The sequence below is a fragment of the Hyposmocoma kahamanoa genome, unplaced genomic scaffold (genome assembly GCF_003589595.1).
Source record: "Hyposmocoma kahamanoa isolate Upper Pololo Valley unplaced genomic scaffold, ASM358959v1 78, whole genome shotgun sequence".
NCBI classification, from domain to species: Eukaryota; Metazoa; Arthropoda; class Insecta; order Lepidoptera; family Cosmopterigidae; genus Hyposmocoma; species Hyposmocoma kahamanoa.
The window spans coordinates 963,588-974,480 of NW_020653945.1; the positions used below are offsets into that span (position 1 = coordinate 963,588).

At 36.6% G+C, this 10,893-nt stretch overlaps 2 protein-coding genes across 2 annotated transcripts in view; one reads left to right on the forward strand and one right to left on the reverse strand.

Moving 5' to 3' along the window:
* Window positions 1-8,678, reverse strand: part of LOC113233233 (zinc finger protein 888-like) — a 12,970-nt gene extending 4,292 nt beyond the window's left edge. Inside the window, exons 1-8 of the mRNA XM_026468274.1 lie at window positions 8,597-8,678; window positions 8,132-8,300; window positions 6,418-6,564; window positions 5,669-5,811; window positions 3,025-3,159; window positions 1,527-1,735; window positions 1,167-1,310; window positions 907-1,050 (exon numbers count right to left, since the gene is read on the reverse strand). Coding sequence (XP_026324059.1) covers window positions 907-1,050; window positions 1,167-1,310; window positions 1,527-1,735; window positions 3,025-3,159; window positions 5,669-5,811; window positions 6,418-6,564; window positions 8,132-8,300; window positions 8,597-8,668 — 1,163 coding nt within the window. The 5' untranslated portion in view covers window positions 8,669-8,678. The remainder of the gene's footprint in view (window positions 1-906; window positions 1,051-1,166; window positions 1,311-1,526; window positions 1,736-3,024; window positions 3,160-5,668; window positions 5,812-6,417; window positions 6,565-8,131; window positions 8,301-8,596) is intronic.
* Window positions 8,679-9,317: 639 nt separating this feature from the next.
* LOC113233226 (tRNA (adenine(58)-N(1))-methyltransferase non-catalytic subunit TRM6) lies at window positions 9,318-10,775 on the forward strand. Its single transcript, XM_026468264.1, has one exon. It carries the CDS (start codon window positions 9,318-9,320, stop codon window positions 10,773-10,775), a length of 1,458 nt encoding a protein of 485 aa, XP_026324049.1.
* The last annotated feature ends 118 nt before the right edge of the window (window positions 10,776-10,893 follow it).

A 10,893-nucleotide genomic window follows, 5' to 3' on the forward strand; every position in this document is an offset into this window, starting at 1 on the left:
TTCTGAGTGTTCGATCTTTGTATTAATAATTATAACAAACTAGTGGAATAATTTCACAAAAAAACAATTAAATATCAATTCAATAAAAATTTAATTAATGTAAATCGAGTTTTGTTCAAAAGTGATATTATTACTAAATGTTTATTGCTTTCTGATCTAGAAGACATATCACATTGCTATTATAACAGTGTTGTAACTCTAAATATGTGAAATTCAATATTATATCATTATTGAACATAAAATTTGATTCTCTAGACGTCCACAACAACAAAACCGTCGTCGTTAGAACATTGTAAGAAATAATTAAAAGATATCTACTTGATCCTAAAGAGTCACACTTTATGCGATCTAGTTCGGGCCAAAATAGTCCTTATTAAAAAATGTGAAATATTTTTTCCCATTTTATTTGTAAATATATTTGGCAAGTAGGAAATTGTTTAAGTGTCCGTAATAAACTATAATCCATACATCAATTTTAACGATCGTTAACTGGAAGTGAGTAATTCGTTTTTCATCGTTTCTGAGAAAATACACTTTTTGAGTCAATACATTATTGTATTAACCGTGCGATATTGAATCGGCTCGCTTGAAAATAGCACTGCAATAGTTGTTGGGTCGTATGCACTTGAATCGATCTCCATAAAGATTTAATCGTAATGTGCATCCTTAATAGTGCGAATCCACAGGATTGCAAGGTGAGTATTGTATGGTCTTTTTCGTCTAAAAAAGATTGTTTACATCGAAATTTGTAATAAGTATGGAATTATTCCGTATTCCATATTCGCCGTTTCTGCCCACGAGTTCAGGCAGAAATGAATTAAAAAATCCCGAGCGGATTGATTGGGTTCTAACCCACTGCCCACCGCTGGTGACAGTACATTGCAACGACGATTGGGCGCTACGTACCCCTGGTTGCACCCCGCGCATCGGTAGGGCTGCCACGGGCCGTGTTCCGCGACCCGGTGTCTGTAGAAGGCGCCGTAATCGTCGAAGGTCGCTGCGCACTTGTCGCACTTCGACTTGCGCGCGCGGTCGTGCATGCGCAGGTGTCTGTACAAAATTGTACTGGTCAATGTCAATTTCTATCAATTGTTAAATTTTTTATTTGAACTTAGAGAACGCAAGATTTTATAATGTTGTATTTGGGACGTATGTGTGAGAATCACCTGTTAAGCAGCGACTGCGAGGTATAAGCGGCGACGCAGAGGCCGCACTTGAAGACGCGCTCGCCGGCATGCGCACGCGCGTGCGCTGCTAGTGCTGTGCGCGACCGGTACGCCTTAGGGCAGCCCGTCCACTCACATTTGTACCTGCGCATGGCACAGGGCACTTCTGTACTGTATTAGCTATGAGTTTTAAAGGGGTCAATGTACTGCAGTAGATGCGATACTTATTATGTCCTTTGCTAATGTTTCACGTAACGTGTTGTGTAACACGTCCGACCCTACAAGTGTCATTTTACTCCGTCTTCAAAAAAGACATACAGATTGTTGTGTCAGGTGGCGGTATAGCGGAGCGTGCCTTACTGTGGAGGCCGGACATGCGTTAGCGCATGTGCGTTGTACGTGAGGTGGTTCCGGAAGGCGCGGCGGCACACGCGGCAGCGGCGCGGCGCGGCCAGGTGCGCGCGCGCCTGGTGCTGCCGCAGCTCCCAGCGCCGCCGGAACGCGGCGCCGCACACCTCGCACACTTGCGACCGCGCGCCGTGTTTCACGGCGTGGTGGCGAAACGACGCCTATTCAAAGTCATTGCGAACTCGCTTCATAAAGACACATTTTTTAATTGTAGATTCGTCTCGATACTGCAAATTTATAAAATAATTTTTATTATATAAATTTGTAGAATCGATAACAGTAAAATGGCAACATTAGTGGCAGATGTGGTAGGGGCGTTCTAGTGTTCGGATAGACGAGAAGCATTAACGACGAACTTTTGTTTTACGTGATAAAACAGAGTGTCTGTCTAGTTATGGTTTGTTAATAATAATGTATTGTTTTAGTAAAAGTGTGGGTTATATTATTAAGACCAGAAGTATTGGCTTTACAAATAATAATCTATAGATTACGGCATTCATTTGCGAAAATTCATATTAATAGAATTTTATAACCTTGCTGCTTTGTGAACTTAGTGCAGATTAAATCGTGCAAAATAGCTGCGCTTAAAATTAATACGGTTAACACAGTGTTTGTAATTCTGAAAAAAAAAATAAATAGAGAACACGTCATAATAGTGGCCAGAGTCATTTTGTAATTGGTAACAATCAAAAGAGATTACTTTTCAGCCACACCTCGTATGTGTAGTGGTTCAAAGCAATGATATTATACTTGTAAACAATTCAAGGTATCATTCTTCCCCTCAATAATGTTCGTAACGCTTTTGTCGTAACTGAGTAAGAAGAACGATCTTACTTAGCTTTCAAAAGAGAACATTTTTTGAAATAGGAATACACTCATCGCTAGATGAAATCGATAAGAGTTACAGCTCAAAATTTGAAGTGCTAGATCGAAAATACCTAAAAATGGGACGTTACAAATGAAACGGAATGTCAATATATTATCCTTTTTGATACTTGGTAATTCAAGATGTCTTACTTTGACTATGTTCAGAATAAGATCCGGCTCGAAGGACCAATGTAGAAGCTTAGATTGATAGTTTCATATCACACGAACTGTCACAAGTGAGGCAAAAATCAAATTCATGTAGGCTAGTTTTAGTAGTAGGTTAATTTTCGGTTTGAGTGAATATTTATATAAAAATACAAGTTGAAACGCGTTACTTCCTTGTGGAATGTGATGTTAGTATCTATTTTATGTTTGTCTGACGTATTTTTACACTCACTTACCGCACATTTCGTCATTTTTAGTTAAAATACTCGAGCTGTTCGCGGTGCAAGTTGACCTTGAGCACTGAAGGCCCGCCCGCTCGTGTAGGCCCTTTGGGCGCGCTTCAATTTGCCTCACTTCTCGTGTGCGGGCTAGGTTTCTATGCGTTATTATTCTAAGTGTAGAAGTATAAAGTACCAACCTGATCCTTCCCAATAAAATTGCACCCAGGATGTCGGCAGACGTAAGGATTGACGTCAAGATGTCGCCTGTGGTGTTTCACCACCTCTGTCTTGCTCATTGGGCCCTTTTTGCACTCCTCGCACTCGAAAGGACGCTGGAGAAATATTTCGTCAATGCAATGGCGGTTAAAAATTATAGCTGGTGGGAACTTGGATTCTGCTATAAGTGAAACTTTGCTTTGACATTTGCTTCATCGAGTCTCAAGCCATCTATCAGCGGACAAAAGCTAGCTTTCTTGTTTACTATGAGTACCAGAGCACCGGAATTAATTTCTCAGAATGTTTAGACCAGAAACAATTTATAAAAGTTAATTTCCAAAATTGGTCCCACCGGGAATCGAACCCGTGACCTCCTCAAGTAAGTGCAAACCGCTGGGCACTGTGGACGCTGGATGAGGTCCCGCTGCTATGCGTTTTCAAATTGTTTTTAACCGACTTCAAAAAAAAAGGAGGAGGTTCTCAATATAGACTTTGTTTTTTTCGTATGTTACGCGATAACTGCGTTGTGAACCAATTTTGATGATTCTTTTGTTGGAAAGACGGTACCTCACTATTGGTCTCGTCTAAATATGAAGACAATATTCCACCTAAGACTGTCAAACTAAGGGATGAATCCGGCGCACTTTCCGGTAACCGATTTCAATAAAACTTGGGAAATAGATGTAATTCCACGAATTTTTGAGGTTATTTTTTTAAATAACAAGTTACAATTACTATCCACGATATTTAAAATAAATATTAGAGATGATAAATGTGAACAAATTCTATTAAGAAAGAGCACCCCTAGAGTTTATTATAATTTTATAAAGAATAACAAAAAAAAAATGTATCTTATTGACTAAGTCAAAACAACGAATTGTCATTATCTGCTAAACACCTATTCGTTACTCAGCATTAGTAGATAATGAGTTTTAGGTAGAGCAGGGTTTCTTCACCCTTTTCTAGTCAAGGACTCCTCTCAAAATGTCAAAGAGCCCAAGGACCCTTTCCGGAAAGACTTTTACTAGCTTATATTGTTTGCGACTATACTTTACATAATTACATATTCATAGTACGACTGTTGCGATTCCATTATATTAGGTAGGCCCGCCAGGGACCCCCGGCGTTCTTTACACGGACTTACAGGGTTGACCCATGGACCACAGGTTAAGAAACCCTGAGGTAGAGGCACAATTAGCATAGTCAGTGGTTCTACCATGAGCGCAGTGACTGTCGCTAGCGACCGCATAAAGTACACTCACCAGCACATGTAGCGGAACACTAGTGAAATACCAAGTTTATTATTAAATTTATTCGATTAACATATACTATAATATAATATATACTATAACATTTGTTTTAATATCCTAGTAATATAGGTTCGTCGTTGTGGTTCGTTGTGGACTTAACGTTTTGTTTCGCAAAATTTAATTGTGAACGATTTCTATTATTTCATAAAAGAAACTTTGATCTAATTAATGTTAAAAACTGTTACAATTTTTAAATTTTCAGTCATTTGTGCTTTGTCACTAAATCTAAAATAATGCATATCGATTAACTTACCTTTTTTTCTTTAAAGGTTGATTCAGACTGTATTGAGTTGATACCTATACTTACGGCGCCGAGACGGGCTGCTCACAAGGGAATACATGCACAAAATCAGAGTAGCACAAAGGGCAATGGAGCTCACCATGCTCGGTATTTCTCTTGTCGACTGTATACCCAACTTGGAGATACGACAGCGAGCAGAAGTCGTAGATGTCGGTATGCAGATCGCGAGCATAAAATAGAGACGGGCAGGATACGTCGCTATGCGTAACGACGATGACAGACGGACCAAGGTGGTCACCGAGTGGTCCTCGAGGCAGACCACTTGCTAGATAGTCGGACGATATCTTCAGAGTGGCCGGAAGACTGTGGATTTTACTCGCACAGGACCGATTCAGCTGGCGTGCAAATGAGGAGGCCTATACTCAGCTGTGAGTGTTACGGGCTGAGATGAAGTTGATGGTAATTTAATCCGTCGCAGGAGGATTGGGCGCAGGCGGCAGCCTCCATAACGAGAGCCTTCGGGCACCGGTTGCGTGGACATTCGGTGCTTTAACGGAGACAGGTCCTCGAGACTGAATGCCGTGCATTGTGTTTCGGTATGTCATCAGCATGACTCGACTCGTTAAGTAGTCGCCGAAAAAGGTACCGGCGACGGCGGTAGCTGATGTGTTCGCGGTTGTGTGCAATTGCGTTCCCGTGTTCCCACCGGAAAGCGACTGGGCGAAACACCGTCAGGTTGTAGTTGGTACGAGTCCGACATAATCCTCGCCTCCTCGGGCGAAGGCATTCATTAGAAAAAAGGGTGTATTAAGTTGATGTTAATTTAATTGCCTCTTTATACCTAATTCTTAGATATTTAACTATAAAATTCATTATTTTATATTATCACTTTTTTGTTCCGCTAAATGTGCCGATGCGTGTAGTTCACAATTACATAAAGAGAATTGCACAGCGCCTCTAGCGGCCACGAGAATAAATAACTTTTTTTATACATACACCTTACGCAGCTCCTAGCGACAAACTCATGGTAGAAGCAATTAAGTTAATCACCAAGTAGGCTTTCATTGGTTTTACCTCCAGCTTCCAATAAGGAGTTAAGTATGAATCTGCATAGTGCTCTTCGACATGAAGTTTAACATCCTCTGTAGTCTCGAATGAGGTTAAACAGATTTGACAAGTTAAGTGCTTAGGAGGCACTTTTCTTACTCTTTCTGTAGCTGCAAAGTTAAATAAGAATGTAACGTGCCAGTAATGCGCCATACCACCACGGAAGAAAAAAAATGGATGCCTTCAAGTCTCGATTACTCTCGAAAATCCAAACAATGTGTTGCCATCTAGCGGTAAACAACTGAACGACGACGAATTCGAGATGTTTACATAGTTCTCCAAAAAAAGAAGCGACTTTATTGCAGCGGTATAAGGTTTATTTTCGTTTCTTGTAACAAAAAAAAAATTAGATAAAAAGAAAATTGAAAATTTATTAAAAGAAATAAAATAAGACTCAACGATCATATGAAACACCACCATAGATAATATTACAAGTGCCTCTATCATTCTTGCACTCCAAACTAGAAAAAAAAAACTGCCTCTGTAGCCGAACAGTTACCATGCTGTCTACCACGTAGAGGACCCAGGAGGAGAAATATTTGTATGGCCTCCATTTCTTTCCCATGTGGGTTTGGATGTAATTTGTGGTGTGTGTCCAAGGCATCCGCGACACAGGATTTCCCTAGTGCAGGGCTATGAGTGTGTGTAGTATTATTATTATTAATTGTCTATGTGTATTTGAAATTAAATAAAACCATTTTGATTTTGATACTTACTATCTGGACAAATAGCCTTTTCATTTTCCATGTCTATTTTAAATTTATTTCCATGATGTTGTTCAATCACATTGTTTTTATTGTTAACATTATTATTCCAAACAATTGACGTTTTACCATTTTTGGTATGTTCAATAGCATGGTCTCCTGTAACACACAAAAAGCTAAAGATACTGTTAATAAATAATATAAAGTTTTATTAAAATATTCTTAAGTATTGAAAATTGGTACAAAACACAAGAGACAGCAATACACACTTAGAATTATTACATTTCCTTAATGTTGATTTTATAATCTGGTAATTATCATATTTCAGCTAATTCAGACATTTTGGTTAATAACAAATAAAGTTACAATAACTTATATGTCACATTTCAATACAATGTATACAATATCACAGGGCAGTACTCATTTATAATAAAATACCAGATGCAATAAATACTTTTATTGCATTTTTCATTTACTAATGACAATTATGAAACCTTTAAAAGTAACTCAACTCACTTCTGATCTCAAAAAGTTATTACTCACTAGAAGAGTTCTTATTGGACAAAGATGGATGTTCAATCTCTCTGTAACACATATTATGTATAGTTTTAACATGACATAAATATAATTTGGAATTGTAATTTGAGAATATATTTTAATTAGGTAATTTTTAGAAAACCAATAATTGACATTTTAAATTGTTATAATGGTATAAGACGGATGTAGATTTAATATAAAATTCATTTTAAAAATGTATATTGCAACATCCTAACAGGGTCCATGTTTGTATGTCTGTATGTACTATTCAAGATGCAATAAATAAATAAATAAATAAACGAAAGTTATTATATTAACTAATACGTTAATATAACAAAAAAATTGGAACACAAAATAATACCAAAACACAATGATTATAATTAAAAAACAAAATAAAATTACAATAGCCTCCATAACTACACCGTGGCCAAACGAAAGATTATAGATTTTCAGCAATTAAAAAATTGTAGGCCATACAGTACGTAAACCGTGGTAGCCTAACGGTTTGACCTAGTGACTCTCAAGCAGAGAGTCGTGGGTTCGAATGCTGGCATTGAATCAAATCCGGAAATTTACCATGAGTTTTTTAGTGAACGAAAACATAGTAAGGAAACCTGTACATATCTGCAAAGCAATTTAATGATGTGCATGAAGTTTCCAATCTACTTTGTGATAGCATGGGAACTACAGTCCAAATCACCCCATTGCAAGAGGAGGCCTATTCCCAGCAGTATAATACACTGCTATAGCCTATATTATAGGTTAACTGTTTTTATTATATTATCTCTAGATTTTAATATGTCATCATCACATGATGTTTCTTTAAACTCTTCTGATGTTTAGAAGCGTACAAAATAATGTAAAAAAAAATGTATTTACATCTAAAAAACCTAATATCTCACATACGGTGCTACGGCAAAAAAGTTGTTAAATACCAAAAACAAATCAACTGCAACAAGCACATAGAAAAATTCATAAGGTCCGCTAAATACATTCCGTGGCTTAGTTGGCATAGTGTCCGGCGTATTTGATGGAAGATGTTTGTTTGAGTCCAGCCAGATTGAAGGAATTTGTTCGTATTAATAATTATTACAAACCAGTGGAGTAATTTTACAAAAATAATTGAATATCATGGTGGTAAGTAAAACATTGTGATGTTCAATAAACTTAAAAATTACAATCATAATACCTGTTTCATGAATTTGGGAGTCTTGTAGTGCCTCATCAATTTCACTTTTATTGCTCTCTGTAAGCAGTGAATGTGCCTTAGTGACCATGTTACGGAAGTCGCAGCTAAGCTCAACCACGTAGCGGCATTTGTGGCAGATTTTTGTTGGCAGACCTTCTTCTTGGTGCAACTAAGTTAATTTAAGAGTAATTAGTAGAATAATTACATAAAATTTTGTGTAAAAACGATGAAAGGCCGATGGCGACCGTTTGCCATCTGGCCTATTTTAGTACCTAAACTACAATATATATTTATATATATTTATAGTTTTTGTCATAATTTAAAATTATGACAAAAACGCCGTGACATTGCTTTGTGTACGCGTACGTAAGAAATATACGCATGTTGCATTTCAAGGATTTATCTGGTCATTAAGTGTGTATCTCAAACCACTAAAGAAATACTGTAAATTAAAGGAAAACTTACTTCTAAACCGGTAGAGTGAAGTACGAGTTTTCGTAGACTGTTTTCTGTCTCGTTTTCGAATATATCTGACATTGCCCCCGTCGACTGCAAGCATAGACGACAGATCTTTTCGTAATCTACCACTAGTATTACGTTATCATACATTTTCACTAATAAATTCAAGAATATTTGCAAACATTTACAAAAACATACCGTTGACAGCTATCAGCTGTTAGGTTTCGTTTCGTTTTACGTAATTGCGTACAATTAATTAATTATATTACATATTATACAATTATATTATTATATGTGCTTTCTTTAAAAAATCCTATAAATAGGATAAAAACGGAAATTATGGCCAAAACAATGATCTTATTTAAAATAAAAATTAGTTTGGCTTAAAAATCTATCTATCCAAGTTAACTCAAAAACAAAATAACAGCATTCTAAATAAATATTATTTATTTATATGACTATGTCTAAAAAGCTACGTGAAACAAATAAATTAAGCCAATATTCGATAATAAGGAAAGAGTAATAAAAATTAAACAAAACAAATTCAATATGTAGCGACAGTGTAAAAGCAGTCCTTATTAAACTTGAAGCGTATATTGGAGTGGATATGTGTCAACGTTATTAAATATAACCTCAAAAAGTAAACGTGACATACGACACGCTCTAGGTAGTTGTTTACTATTTTCATTAGTTTGATAAGAATATTAATTAGATTTCTGGTGACAATATGTCTGAAACAAGCACAAAAAACGTTGAGATTGATCCAAATAACTGCATACAAGTAGGTAGTTACATTATTATACAAAAACATAATTACAAAAAAATTCATAAATTCAACAAACCCGATTCTACGGTATCTATTGGTCGAGATAGCGTTAATTTAGATGGCATCGTAGGCTATCCGTATTTTTCTATGTTTAAAATGTTGCCAAAAGGCAAAAAAGGGCGCGAATTTAGTCTAGAATGGACAAACGAGGCTGTAGAGTTAAAAGATGAAATTGAAATAAAAGAATCTGGCGAGGATAACAGAGGTATTGTAGACGATGGCAGGTCACAGAAACTAACAGCCGATGAGATCAGGGGCCTTGCTACCGATAATAATAGGGCTTCGGATATTGTAGAAACACTGATATCGAACTCCGTTACTTTCCATAATAAAACGGAATATGCGCAAGAGAAATATTTAAAAAAGAAAGAGAAAAAGTACTCTGAGTATATACAAATTTTACGTCCCAACTTGAGAATGATAGCTGATATTATGTACAACTTAGAACCGGGAAAGATACAGCACATTCGGTTAGATACATTATCTCAAATTCTGACATACAGTAATGTACAAAGTGAAGGAGTACATTTGCTCTATGATTCAGGTTCAAATGGTCTTGTAGCTGCCGCATTATTAAGTCGTATTGGAGAAGAAACAGATGGTAAACTTGTGCACATGCATCCAGGGAATATGTCTCAAAAACAAGCCTTACTAGCTATGAATTTCCCAGAAGAACAATACAATAGGTGTATCTCCGTTAACATTTATTCTGTTTTAAGACAAGTGTATCAAGGTTGCGATACTCATCAAGAGAAATCTACTAACAATTTTAGTGAAACGAGTATAGATGAAACTAGTACAGAATCTTTGAAACGTAAAGCTGATCAGAACAATACTGGACATAAGAGTAAAATAGCTAAAACGGAAGAAAATCACGATGTTTCGAATTCAGACACAACTTCACCCATTGAAGATAGCATAACAGTCAGTAATACAGCCGAAGAAACTGGCAAAGTGGATCAAAAAACTACAACAAATAATAGTGACAAAGTCGGAGATACAAAAGTGAATATTCCACAAGACAACGAAGCCAACCAGAAAGAATGTTTTGAACCTAAAAAGCCTAAATGGCACTATGATAACATCACAGCAGCAGAATTATTAAGCCACAAAGTTGATTCGCTAGTAATAGCCTGTAAAGAAGACCCGTTGAATATTTTCAATGAACTACTGCAATTCGTGAAGCCAAGTCGACCATTTGTGGTTTATTACGTTGTGGCTGAACCGCTACAAAACATGTATGTTGCGTTGAAGTCGAACCCTAGAGTTTGCGCTTTGAAGCTTTCTTGTAACTGGATGAGAAATTACCAGGTTTGTAAATGTTATATATATATTATACTTCGTCATGCCCATTTTTAACTTTTGACATATGCATGCCTCTGAAGTTCCATAATTATTGACATACAACCCAAAAATAGACAAGAAAATGCAGTACTTCCTCGAGTCTTTTATTTTTTAAATTTTAATTTTTAACTTT